General features: G+C 43.0%; 1 protein-coding gene across 4 annotated transcripts in view; it reads left to right on the forward strand.

Moving 5' to 3' along the window:
- Window positions 1-13,426, forward strand: part of ADARB1 (adenosine deaminase RNA specific B1) — a 105,730-nt gene that overhangs the window by 74,171 nt on the left and 18,133 nt on the right. For 3 of the 4 annotated variants that reach the window (XM_075607144.1, XM_075607142.1, XM_075607143.1), the window contains exons 3-4: window positions 7,057-7,131; window positions 9,691-10,622. In XM_075607144.1, the coding sequence (XP_075463259.1) occupies window positions 7,057-7,131; window positions 9,691-10,622 (1,007 nt within the window). Of the gene's footprint in view, window positions 1-7,056; window positions 7,132-9,644; window positions 10,623-13,426 lie in introns of all 4 variants that reach the window. The other variant, XM_075607145.1, reaches the window with a different exon arrangement.

Consider the following 13,426-nt stretch of genomic DNA (forward strand, 5'->3'; position numbering starts at 1 on the left):
AAATTGTACAGATAGCTTAGAGTATCAATCTGTGTTTGTAGCTCACACAGCAAACTAAATCTGTTTCCCAATTCTCTGTCAGAGATGGGTTCAAGCTATCAAAATATTATGAAATTCTGTTTTTAGAAGCGCTTGCCTCGGTAAAATTGCAATGCTAAGCTCCATAAAATCTGCAGTTATTAACCTGTTGAAAATAGCTGAGATAATGTTGCAAGAACTCATGTCTCAGCAGTTAAAAAGGAGCAGGGTGACACAGTTTTCTCTTCGCGGCTTGGGTGGCTAGTAGACTGTAAGATGAGAAGGTGCAGGAAGCCATTTAAAATCACATTTGCAGAAATGATGTACTAAAATCACGTCTGCAGAAATCATGCACATTGCGAGGGAGGACCTTTTCTGTCTGAGACTCGGTGGGTTTCTTCTCCAGATCACAAGTACAGCTCAACTCCGTTATAACGCGGTCCTCGGGGGCCACCCGATCCGACCGCGCTATAACCGGGGTCGCGCTATTTTTTTAAATGGCCGCTGCACGCCTGATAGGGAGATCGGGGGGAGAGAGGAGCCAGGAGTGAGGCGCTGGTAGCCACAGCACTTGTCCCAGCAGCCCCACCACGATGCCCCAGCGTGTGTGTGTGTGTGTGTGTGTGTGTGTGTGTGTGTGTGTGTGTGTGTGTGTGTGTGTGTGTGTGTGTGTGTGTGTGTGTGTGTGTGTGTGTGTGTGTGTGTTAAAAAAAAAAAATATCCGGATCGAGCTAAAATGGGGTTGAGCTGTACAATGCTTTATTGGTAAAACTTGTTTCATATAATTTGCTTGTGAAAGGGCTGTCCCGCAGGTGAACTTCCAAGGGCTTTACAATACAATTTCAGTTGCTTTTCCAGTAATAAATCATAAAAAGAAAACTCGCAAACATCTTCTCGATTTCTGCACACTAAGCTGGATAAAAGATGAGGAATACGCTCAGTAGTAAAGTATAAAAGTGGGACAAGCCTACGTTTCAATAGAAAAATAAATATAACCTGTTCCAAGCGCAGAAAGCAGAAAATGATGGACCTTTACCTGTTACAAAACTGTCCCATTTCATGATTCATCCTATACAATTTTTTAAAATATCCATGTCATTGCAAGATAGTGGAATAGAACACAAGTCAAGTCTATTATTTTCTGGTAATAACCTAATTTGTGTAGAAATGCACGAAATCACTGTCATGGGGAGACCAGGTTTATTGTACACCTTTTACCAGGATCATGCATTGAGCAAAACAAGATAACTAAATACATTGAGGTTTATTCACAGAAATAGGCATACACACAGTGGAACACAAAATACAGGCGTAAAAGCACACTTACTGGGAGTCTGGGGTAGAAAACTAGACTGTTCTAGGTGCAGGGAACTCTAAATAAGAGTTTTATCCTGACCGGGACCTAGCCCGAAATCCTCTGGTTTCCAAATCGGCGTGAAGTTCCACATGCCACCGCTCCCTTCTCTTTTGAGAACTTGGACTCTTTCTTGACCGGGTGTTAGTACCAAACTCCTGGAACCAAAATAGTCTTGCAACCCCAGCCACGACCGCTACATTCTCTTCTCAGAACTTGACCGCCAAAAGTGGGACTTAGAATATTTCCCGGGCAGACTTTTCTGAAGCCTGTGCTCTGCTATTCACGCAAGAATAGCCCGCCCGCACTTCCGGCGCTGGAAATCTCTCCGTTATTGGCTTAGCGGTTTCTTATAGTATTTTGGAGTTCATTCACAAAATACTACAGCCAATAAGTGCGTGGGAACTTTCTCAGTAGCCAATCGGAGCAAAGCCGGTCTGGAAAGCCGGCTAAGCAGGGAATCTGAATCTGCCAAGGGACATGCTTAAGTTTGCCACCTTAGTCCCTTGCTATTCAGATGCCACCCACTGGGTCAGGCTCCTCCAAGTCTGGTGGGGCAAATGGCAGCCCGGACGACCGCCATTCATCCCAGGACGTGGGTACTTGAGCCCTTCCCTGCTACCCAAATGGCTTTCACACCCTGGCATACTCTGGTGGCTTTCATCTCTGTTGTTCAGCAGTTTCACTGGCACCAACTTGATAGCCTGTCTGAACATTGGTTCCAAAAGTCCCAGCTCATATACAGTGCACAACAGTACATAAAGCACGATTACAGTATTAAATGAAACTTACACTTTTACTACTGTTCTAAGTCTCTGGGTATGGGGAATAGAATAGAAAGCTGCCCTTTATTTTTCTACTAGCCTTTATTCCCCACACACTATCTACAGACTTAGACTGGACTCTGAGAGTCCCCTCTCAACCTCATATATGGTTGGAGTACCCATGAACCCAATATAGGATCTGGGCATTAACTGGGTAGTCCCCTTAACCTAGGGACCCCTTATAGTTACAGGGACACCCTTTGCCCCATTTAACTTTCTGGCCTGTGCTGAAGCAGGGAACCCTAGTGGTGAGTCGTGCAAGTGTTTTCAAGGGAAGATATTGCTGGGACAATGTGCCTACATGTATCCAGAAATCAGACATGATTCCCGGCTACATTTTTAGGGGAACCGACAACTCCGGACCCCGACTACCTAGGCACATTCTGACAATTTCTCCGCAAACCCCCACTTGAAATTCTTTATTAACGCACATTACAGTTTATGCATTAAACAGTACTGGGCTCGAGCTGACACTCCCGAACCCTAAAATATGGATCAGGGGTAACCATTCATGGACTCGACCTTTATTGAGAGCTTGGTTACCCCCCTACTGTCACAATCATCTTATAAGTACAGCTCAACCCCCTTATAACGCTGGGCTTGGGGTCCAAAGAATCACATCGCGTTATAAGCGAATTGCGTTAGACATAATGTACAATTGTATGCATTGTACAATAAAGTATTTAAGATACCAATAATCGTGTTGTAAAATATTCATAAATACGAAAATTGGGAGCCGCGCTTGCATGGCGTTATAAGCTGATTCGCGTTGTAATGGATGGCGTTATAACTGGGTTGAGCTGTAGCTCATACATTTAAACATGGCAATCGTTTGTTATGCATATTTGTTAGCATTTATTACATAATAATTACCCGTAGGAAGGTTCTGTCCCGGTCATGGCGTAGCTAGAAATGCCCGGGCAAAAAAAAAATGTCATGACCCCATTAATATTAATACTGACTGCAATATTTTTCTCCCTCCCCCCATTCTCTCCCTGATCCTCTCTCCCCATCCCTCCTCCTCCTCATCATCTCTCCCCTGTCTTATCATCTCTCCCCCTCCTACCAATACATGATAAAAAATACACCTCCCTCCCAATACACAATAAAAAATACACCCCCCTCCCCAATACATAATAAAAATACACCTTGCTCCCCAATAAATAATAAATACCCCCCCCCAATACATAATAAAAATACACCTTCCTCCCCAATAAATAATAAATACCCCCACCCCAATACATAATAAAAATACACCTTGCTCCCCAATAAATAATAAATAACCCCCCCCCCCCCCCCACCCCAATACATAATAAATTCCCCGACTTGGTGTCAGGCCGGGACCCGGTGGTGGCTGGCGGCGGCACAAAGCAGTTGGCGCCGGGCCCCGCTCTCCCCTGCTGCAGGCTTCTCTCCCTCACACTCCGCCCGTTCCTGCGCGCGCCAGCATGGGACAGAGTGTGAGGGTGTTAAAAAAGAAAACTTAAGAGGCTTAGTTTGTAGCGATACTCTGTCTTTACTAAATGTTTTAATATATTCATGGTCCGTGAACTCTCAAGCATGAACTACCGCCAGCATATTTATAACATTTCTTTCCCACCTGTATTTTATTGCTGGCTCCATCAGCGGGCAAGGGGTTATTAGCAGGCAAATATTAGGGGGAATAAAATAAATCATTCATGCTTATTAACTGTGATCTGATCACGTCTGTATCCAAATCTTGTCTGCTAGGGGTAAAAAGAAATGTCTGTTCTGAGTTAAGGCAGTGACCCATGTTCAATTACCCCATTATTTTTCTGTTTCCAAGTGGGATGCTGACAAGCAGACTGACAGTTCCATGATTAACTAACCTAGAAATACTGTTCAGCTCACACTTTTCATACCACGAGCAGATGGGAGCAGAGTGCCTATATTTATGGATTTATATATTCAAGGACATGAATGCAGAGCTGGCTGAAATTGCTACTTAAGATATCTGAATCTTATATCATCGATGCCTCCTGCTTCATATAATCTTTACAATACTTTGCACACTCTTGGAAATATATATTTATTGTCGGCATATGTTTTTGAGACGACCTGTGGCGAAGCAAAAATGGTTACATTTTTGTTACATCATTGAAAATAATATAATTTCGTACAGTGGAGAAATGGCAGTCTGTTTTTAAAACCACATGCCCTGCAAATGTATTACTTCATTTAATTTAGTTTAATTTTTTTTTTTTAACCTATGCTAATTTTTACTTGTTCTACTTGGAAGCTGAACAACCTCTGAAGGTTTCGCATGATTCACTACAAATGTTATTGGCCTCCCTCCCGCTGCAGTATATGTTGATGCAATACAAATAAAAGATAATTATGCAAAACTTGTTTAAAATGCAATATGACTTGGACTTCATAGGCCACCGCCATGAACCGTTGCAGGCGAGTTGTCATTTTCACACAAATGAATTGGACATTGAACCACGGTCTCTCTTTATAATAAATATACACACTGATTAATCTTTCTTTAATACACTTTTAATTGCTGCCGCATATTTGCCGTCACCCACCATTAGCTCAGATTAATTCGCCCATTTACTTTAGTTGGATATGGCAGAGGATGAGAAACGAGAAGGCAGTACGTTCGTCATCACTTATATTTTTCTCTGGTTACAGTGAACTTGGGTATGCAATGGTTGTTGGACAAGCTTACTGTGCTACTGCTGGTGGCCCCAATGCTCTCCTCTCTGCTCCTACTAAACGTAACTTCTTTTGGACTTTGTTTTGAAGATCAACCCAGTTCTATCAATCATATGGGAGGGGAGCTTAATTCCTTCCCTATGAGTTTTGGAATAAAGGCTCTTCATGGCATACACAAACATCTAATAGTTCAGCATTTAAAATGATCAGAACACCACACTGAGGCCGGTGTTAAAAGGCTGGTACTGCTGAGTGAGCATCAGGGTGTGGGAGTCTTGTATAAATGTACTCTGTAACACTGAGCTTCACTACCTAATGGATCAGTGATCAACATGGGTCCACGCGGCCCATCATTAGCTTACTGTTGGTCTGTGTGTGATTCCAGAACAGATAGCAATGTAGATATAGATGTACAATGTAGCACGGGTCTATAACAATGAGCAGCCAGTTCTCTCACACACGCCCGCCACCCTCCCCCTTTTTTTGTTGTTGCACATATTGCTATAAATGTAGGTAGTACAGTCATTTTGATTGTTGAATATAATAAGGGAGGCTTGTGGAACCAGTCTGAGACATGTGAATGTGCTCACAAGTGTTCTTTAGTATCACTATACTGTGTAGCGGACTTTGTCCCTTTTTTGTTTTAACTCCCAATGACTTGTTTGTGCATAGGGTATTTAAGCAATTATGGGAGTCGTTATTTGAATTGTAACCACAATTCTACAATTCAACAAGGCAAAAAAAAAAAACTCGCCTAATCCAATACAATTTTTTTGTCAAATTGCTTTTATTTATCATTTCTATCCTCATTACATACAGGCATACCCAGGTTTAAGGACACTCACTTTAAGTACACTCGCGAGTAAGTACATATCGCCCAATAGGCAAACGGCAGCTCACGCATGCGCCTGTCATCACGTCCTGAACAGCAATACCGGCTCCCTACCTGTACCGAAGCTGTGCGCAAGCGGGGAGACTATAGCGCCTGTTACAAATGGGTTATTTACATCAGTTATGCACGTGTATGACGTTTGCAGTACAGTACATGCATCGATAAGTGGATAAAAGGTAGTGCTTCACCTTAAGTACATTTTCGCTTTACATACATGCTCCGGTCCCATTGCGTACGTTAATGCGGGGTATGCCTGTACCTTATTTTGACATCTGATGGTTTTCAGTGTTGCAGAGGGGGTGAAATGTGCTTGTCTAAGTGAAACTACATCTGCAGTAAAACAGCATTTTAATTATGCCTTATTTGGAAACGCCAGATTCCAGACCCTATTTATTTCCTTCTCAATAATGCCCTGCGCTGTCCATTTGATTTGTACACATTTGTACACTTCCTGACAATAAAGCAGAAAGAGGCAATATTGCTCAGCACACTTCCTTTGTTTAGTAATTATGGATTTAAAAATGTCCGCTAGGTACATTTCTAATAAGAGTTTTGCTAGATTTCTTTTGTGGAACAAATTTGTGACCCTGTTAATTTGAAATCGTCCTGTGCTGTGAAGCATTACATTTATTAAATGTTAGAAAAAACCTCATCTGTAAAAACCCACAGGTTCACCTACACCACAAATTGTAATTCTTATTTTTGTGAATCCTCATTTAGTCAATTTAACTCATATAACCATAGCAATAAACATGGAAAACAGGGAGGGGAACACCACTGACATTTAATTAATGGATTAATTAAAAGGATCTGGTTGTTACAAAAGAATAAATGGAATAGCAGCATAAACTACTTCCTTAAACTGGGAAAATATGTTAAAGAACAGTATAGAAAAAATATATAAGAAAATGGGAGGGTGGGGGGGGGGGGGGGAAGCGACGGCATGAAAATATTCTTTGTATACAGATACTTTTTTATTATGGAGCATTTATGCCCAGCCTAATGGACAGATGGTAATTGTTTAAATACATTTATAAAGGCCACAAACCAGCTTTTCAACTCTCAATCAATTTTTGCTTTTTCGAACTCTACATACATTAGCATACCACTGTATTGGCTATTTCTTAGTTTGCACTTATAATGGCATTGTTCAAGTGTCTAAATAATCATTAGAAACTCCACATTTCTTTATGGGCACAGGAGGCCAACTTCTTGTGGACACCAATTTTCCATTGAAAGAAACACCGTATGTATATTTCACCCGCTGTTCTTTCGTTTTGTTGCAGAAAGACACAGTCTCCGCCAGTCAAGAATCCAGCAAAAGTTTTTCACAATGGATGTAGACGATGAAGGAAATATGAGTAAGAAAATATTGTGGATGTGATTGCTACGATAGTTTAATTTTCCTTACTAGTAAATAAGCATGTGGTGCTTTCAACCTTTTCCCAGCGGCCTGTATTTGGAGCTTGTCCTTCTTCCTCTACAACAGGGCTGCTCAACTCCAGTCCAAGTCATATTTTCAGGATATCCCAGCTCCAGCACAGGTGGCTCAATCGGTGGCTCAGTCGAAGACTGGGATATCCTTAAAACCTGATCTATTGGTGCGTCGTGAGGATTGGAGTTGAGTAGCACTGCTCTAAAACATGTTTAACATCTGTGAAGAGCAATGGGCTTATTTTGCATTCAAACTTGCAAGGTGATGACCAGCTTATCGCACAGTATTTAGAGCTGATAACGAGTGATTGGGAATGGTATTTGTTTACCTTTCCAAATCTCCATTTCTTTTTTTCCTACTAAATTATGGAAAAAGCTCCAGGATTGACATGCAATTCATTAGACAACATGGGCTGCTTTGGGCCTAGAGACAATTGGTATTGACACGCCAATACTCATTCAATGGAGCCTTGCTCAAAAAGGTTAGGATGTGCGTGTGTACCAGCTGTTTAATGATTTACCAAGTTCTAATACCAAACCTGCTCACCGTTACAGTGTATGTGTGTGTTATATATTCTATAATGTAGGCATTTATGACCGTCCTTACTTTCTGTCTGCCTCCCAGCCTCACCCCTTTCTCTTGGTGTATTTAGTATTCTGGTTGTGCTTCATGCATAATGTGCTTCTTGCTCTTTGCGAGCTTTTATTTTTTATACCAATGCAAACTGTTCAGTGATTTGCTTGTTTGTACTGTCATTACTTGTATTTGACATAACCATAATATGGCTATATTACCATAGGATGTTAACATTTAGTTTGTCCACGTGTGTTTTAAGGGTACGGCAGAAGTAAAGTTGTACGGTTTAGTTTTTTTTAAAATATTTTTTGTTGTTAATTTACTACTCAACATAATGTATATTTATACCTTTAGGGCCACATTTATTAAGCGGTGCTGCTGCATAGGACATCTTCCAGCACAACCTGGTAAATATAGTCCCTTATGCACATTTCAAGTGAATTGACTCTTCTGACACAGAAAGGGGTCTTATGGAGCAACACTGTTTAGTAGATATGGCCCTTTACGACTTATTCACGTGAATGATGTCTTATGGATTATCACTTTTTGGTGAATATCGCCATGGGGTAATAAATAATTGTATTCAGGGGAAAGAAACCTGCATGTTATGCTCATGTTGGTTTCAGTTTTACATATTTCTGAGTACACTACATTGTGAAATGCAGCCAGTAATTTGGAAACATGTTAACCATTGGTAATGTAAACCCATATATTTTTTTAATTGTATAACGCACATGTTAACCAGTGATTCTCCGCTTTGGCTTTGTCTTTGGTCTATTGAGCGCCGAAAGGAGTAACCTATCGAGCTTTTGCTGGAGGATGTTATAAATGAAAATTTAGTAACCATTCCATCAGCTTTGCTGGCTGGGTAAAGTGGTGTGTGTTTGCTTAGTTTTTAAATGGTCTCCAGAGAATCATAAACAACACATCAGAGAAGGTATTCTGTAATAAAAATAAACAAGTTTAAAAGTACGGTCAACTTAAGTATTCTTTAGAGAGTAATATTTGGCCATTTTAACACTAACAATGCGCTTTGTCATAAATTGCCTAACGTTTACTTTAAGGGAAGACATTTAGAATTCAGTATATCCTATTACTATTGCCTGTAGCCCCTCCTTATTTTAAATACCAATATTCATACTTTGTTTATTTAAAAGCCCCTTGTTTGGCAGCCCCTTGGTCTTGAACTATTGCATTTTTTAGCCTAACTTACATTTTACACAATCATTGTAGTAAAAATTGTTGTCAAGCTTTTAAACAAAACTATGGCTGTGTCCAATTTTGCCGGTGAATCGGGCCAGGTGGCACTGAATTTCAAATGTAGCGAAGATTAACGGTCAATATCGAAAACAAAATATACTGTAAACTTCAGAACCTTTACAATGGGCAATTAGTGCTTAAATGAGCAATTAGTGCACAAATCGGCAGATAATAAGGGGTTTCTTTCAGGCTAGAGTAAGTGTCTGGTTAAATAAGATCAGAATGTAGATGAGGAAGCATAATGAATCTAAGATTTGAGTATCTAAGGATGGTGGAAATAATTAACTACATGCAAATATTTGAAATACCCTAGATTGTCCACAAATTAATACTTGCATGTTTTTTTGTTTTTTTAAAGAACACTAGTTGTAGTTGGCACACATTTATATAATGTGTGATATATGTTAAACAGAATATTTGCTTATGGAATTTTTTTAAATATTGATTTGTGTAGCTTGAATAAACGTTAAACTTTAAGTTGCCAGATTTCCATGCTGAATTAGTATTTGCCCCTAGAAAGTCTATAACAATACTCTGTGACCACACATCACTGAACCAGTGGCAAAGATAGATAAAGGAATCTATAAATTTTGCATTTACAAGATCCTGCAACGAAGGCGTTGTAAGTTACTCTTTCTGGGCACCGCAGGTTCGAGCAGCACCGACGTCAAAGAAAACCGTAATATGGATGGAGTGTCGACAAAGGATAGCAGTGGCCAACCTACAGTGGAGTGGCCTCAACTTTCCAATGGGGGTGAGGGAAGCAACAGCAGGAAACGGCCGCTGGAGGAAGGCAACAATGGGCATTCCAAGTTCCGAACTAAGAAGAGGAAGAAAATGCCAGGGCCTGTGTTGCCAAAGAACGCCCTAATGCAGCTCAATGAAATAAAGCCCGGGTTACAGTACAAGCTTCTCTCACAAACCGGACCAGTCCACGCACCAGTTTTTATTATGACTGTTGAAGTTAATGGGCAAGGCTTTGAGGGCTCAGGACCTACTAAGAAAAAGGCCAAGCTTCATGCTGCTGAGAAGGCCTTGAGGTCATTTGTCCAATTTCCAAATGCATCCGAAGCTCACCTAGCAATGGGAAGAACCCTCTCTGTAAACACTGATTTCACCTCTGACCAGGCAGACTTTCCAGACGCACTGTTTAATGGATTTGAGAATGCAGGGCAGTCTGAAAACGCATTTTTCTTGGGCTCCAACGGCAGCGAGCCCTTTAATTCCCCAAGTGACTACAACTTGTCGTTGGCTGGATCTACCAGTCTCATCCAGTCTCCCCTTCCTACCCCATCTTCGTTCCCACCGGCCAGTGGGAAAAATCCTGTAATGATTTTAAATGAGCTCCGTCCAGGCCTGAAATATGACTTTGTCTCCGAGAGCGGAGAAAGCCACGCCAAGAACTTTGTGATGTCTGTCAATGTGGACAGTCAAACATTCGAAGGATCTGGTAGAAACAAGAAGCTGGCAAAGGCCCGGGCAGCTCAGTCGGCCCTTGCGTCACTTTTCAACATGCAGTTGGACCAGACCCCCTCCCGACAGCCTATTCCTAGTGAGGGCCTACAATTACATTTACCACAGGTAAAGGACACAACTATTTTTACTTCACTAAAATGTAATTCACATTGCTGGTCAATAATTGTATTTAGTGACTTTGTTTCATAAACTGTAGATTAGAAAATATATATAGTTATCATATTAATGCTTAAATAACTATTTTGTTTAGCTACCTGTTTCATATTTGTTGTAAGAAGTGCTTTTTTTTGTATTAAAAAAAAAAAAGATATTGGAACTCTGGGCCGCAGATGGCTTTCCCTAGGCCTAAAGTTTCCACTGGACACCCCCCCCCCCCTCTATCTCTCACCCCCCCATCTCTCTCCTTCTGTCTCTTGCATACTCACCCTCTCCCACATCTCTTTCCTGCCCTCTCCCCCACCTCTTTTACCCCCCCACCTCTTCCCCCCCACCTCTTTCCCCCCACGCACTGCCGCCTCTTCCCCCCCCCCCACACTGCCGCCTCTTCCCCCACACGGCCTCCTCTCCCCCCCTTGCCTCTCTCCCAACCCACACACCCCGCCTCTCTCTCTCCTACCACACACCGCCTCTCTCTCCCCTACCACACACCCCTGCTTCTCCCCACCAAACCCACGCCTCTCTCCCTCTCTCACACCCCCACCTCTCCCTCCCCCCAAATGCCCCAAGCCCCGCTCTTCCCCCCACACACGCCCGCTTCTCCCCCCCACCACCGCCTCTCCCCCCCACCGCCTCTCTCCCCCCCCCCCACCGCCTCTCTCCCCATCACCGCCTCTCTCCCCTCCCACCACCTCTCTTCCCCCCCCACCGCCTCTCCCCCCCACCGCCTCTCTCCCCCCCACCGCCTCTCTCCCCCCCACCGCCTCTCCCCCCCCACCGCCTCTCCCCCCCCACCGCCTCTCTCCCCCCCCCGCCTCTCTCCCCCCCACCGCCTCTCTCCCCTCCCGACCGCCTCTCTCCCCCCCACCACCGCCTCTCCCCCCCCCCCCCCAACACACTGCCGCCTCTCTCCCTAGCCCCTTGCCGCCACCTCTCCGAAAATATTTGTTAAGCAAAACCCTAATTATTTAATCTTATTGCCTACTCATCAGGCTGTTGCTAACAAAACTGTTTGCCCGATGCCAGGCAGTATAATGTCCTGGGCTTGTGGGAGGAACACAAGCTTAATAAGGTCCCAAACTGCACCTCGGTGTGTGCAGACCGCACGGGTGGTACAGTTATCATATCAGCTGCAGCTTTCCACTGTGGATGCAAAGCAATGTAGGCAGCAACTTTGGAAGCTTTTGCTGTATTGCACCGCTCCACCACCCACACCAAAGTGCAGTCTGTGGCCTTAGTAAGTGCATGGAACCAACTATACTGCCTGGGATCAGCCAATACATATTTTTGGGGGCGAGCCCCATGAAGATACTTCCCAAACCCCTAGGCGTTCCCAAACCCCCGGCACAGAATCACTGATCAATCTAGGTAACCCATGTATTTAACATAGAAGTTCGCTATTTCAACACATTTTTTTCCCCCCCATGCTACACCTGACGAGGGATCTTACTCTTTGTTATTTGCAGGCTGAGAGTAATATAAATGATGTGATCAGCAGAAACCCTTATAAACAGCCCTTGAGTTAATGTCTGTGCCATCTGATTTCTTTCTGCAATCCGTCAGGTTTATTAATCTGCTTTTAAAGTTCTTTGACAGGCAGAGCAGGTGCCAAATTACCCAATTTATTCTCTCACCAAAAAATGTATTTCTGTTGCAGCTATATGCCTTCAGTTTTGGGTCACAAGAAAATGTGGGGACTTAATAGGAGTTTGTATGTTATCCTCGGTATTGAACTGTACTGTAGCCACTCCGTAACTTTGAATAATAGTTGAGTACTTTGTATACCATACTGAAAAGTCCATTCTACTCGTTTTTATACGTAATATTGCAATTTAGGCGTAAAGGAGGTAGAGAACAAAAAAATTGCAATGTTGGAGTAAAGGAGGTAGAGAGAAAAAAAAAAAAGCTGTGTGTGCTGTGCACGCGCATAGTAAGTGAAACTTCTTTGACTTTTGTCACAGAAATTGACTTATAACGCGCGTGCTCGGCACAGTCAGTGTATGTGTCAGTCAGTGACTATGTATGTGTGTCAGTCAGAGAGTATGTATTTGTGTCAGTCAGTGTGTGTATGTGTGTCAGTCAGTGTGTGTATGTGTGTCAGTCAGTGTGTGCATGTGTGTCAGTCAGTGTGTTCATGTGTGTCAGTCAGTGTGTGCATGTGTGTCAGTCAGTGTGTGCATGTGTGTCAGTCAGTGTGTGCATGTGTGTCAGTCAGTGTGTGCATGTGTGTCAGTCAGTGTGTGCATGTGTGTCAGTCAGTGTGTCAGTCAATGTGTGAGTGTGTGTGTCAGTCAGTATGTCTCTCTCTGTGTTGTGTGAATGTCTCTCTGTGTCGGTCAGTGTGTGTATGTGTGTCAGTGTGCGTGCGTATCAGTCAGTGTGTGTGTGTGTGTGTGTCAGTCAGTGTGTGTGTCAGTGTGTGCATGTGTGTCAGTCAGTGTGTGCATGTGTGTCAGTCAGTGTGTGCATGTGTGTCAGTCAGTGTTTGTATGTGTGTCAGTCAGTGTGTGTGTGTGTCAGTGTATGTCTCTCTCTCTGTGTTGTGTGAATGTCTCTCTGTGTCGGTCAGTGTGTATATGTGTGTCAGTCAGTGAGTGTATGTGTGTCAGTCAGTGAGTGTATGTGTGTCAGTCAGTGAGTGTATGTGTGTCAGTCAGTGTGCGTGCATATGTGTGTCAGTGTGCGTGTGTGTGTGTGTGTCAGTCAGTGTGTGTATGTGTGTGTGTGTGTCAGTCAGTGTGTGTGTATGTGTG

Source organism: Ascaphus truei, chromosome 7 (genome assembly GCF_040206685.1).
Source record: "Ascaphus truei isolate aAscTru1 chromosome 7, aAscTru1.hap1, whole genome shotgun sequence".
NCBI lineage: Eukaryota > Metazoa > Chordata > Amphibia > Anura > Ascaphidae > Ascaphus > Ascaphus truei.